This window comes from Egretta garzetta, unplaced genomic scaffold (genome assembly GCF_000687185.1).
Source record: "Egretta garzetta isolate BGI_Z169 unplaced genomic scaffold, ASM68718v1 scaffold81, whole genome shotgun sequence".
Taxonomy (NCBI): Eukaryota; Metazoa; Chordata; class Aves; order Pelecaniformes; family Ardeidae; genus Egretta; species Egretta garzetta.
Genome location: NW_009258671.1, coordinates 9015614 through 9015912, shown reverse-complemented (window position 1 = coordinate 9015912; position 299 = coordinate 9015614). Strand labels below are relative to the sequence as shown.

Genomic DNA, 299 nt, shown 5'->3' with positions numbered 1-299 from the left:
CCAGATTCAAGCCACAGCTGACACCAAAAAGGGTGGGGAGTTACGACCAGGGGGGGCCAGAAAGGAATAACCAAGGAAGCGAACTCCAAGAGTGTAAACGGGATTCAGCCATGATCCTTTTTTCATCTCGCAGTGTGTTACTCTCAGTGTATTACCCTCAGATTTTCCTCATCCTTACCAGTGGGAGTTACCTGTAAGTGATCCAGATTTTTTTTTTTTTTTCTTCCTCAAAATACTGTTTGAAATGACCCCGCTAGCAGCTACCTAGGGGCAATGCGCAAAGCGAGCAGAGGGAGCCG

General features: G+C 47.5%; 1 protein-coding gene across 2 annotated transcripts in view; it reads left to right on the top strand.

Annotated features, from left to right (window-relative positions):
* WNT7B (Wnt family member 7B) overlaps positions 1 to 299 on the top strand; it is a 95283-nt gene that overhangs the window by 908 nt on the left and 94076 nt on the right. Inside the window, exon 1 of one of the 2 annotated variants that reach the window (XM_009648788.2) lies at positions 111 to 193. The exons of the other annotated variant lie outside the window; for it this stretch is intronic. Within the exon in view, the coding sequence (XP_009647083.1) occupies positions 111 to 193 (83 nt within the window). Of the gene's footprint in view, positions 1 to 110; positions 194 to 299 lie in introns of those variants that run through there. 2 annotated transcript variants of the gene reach the window in all.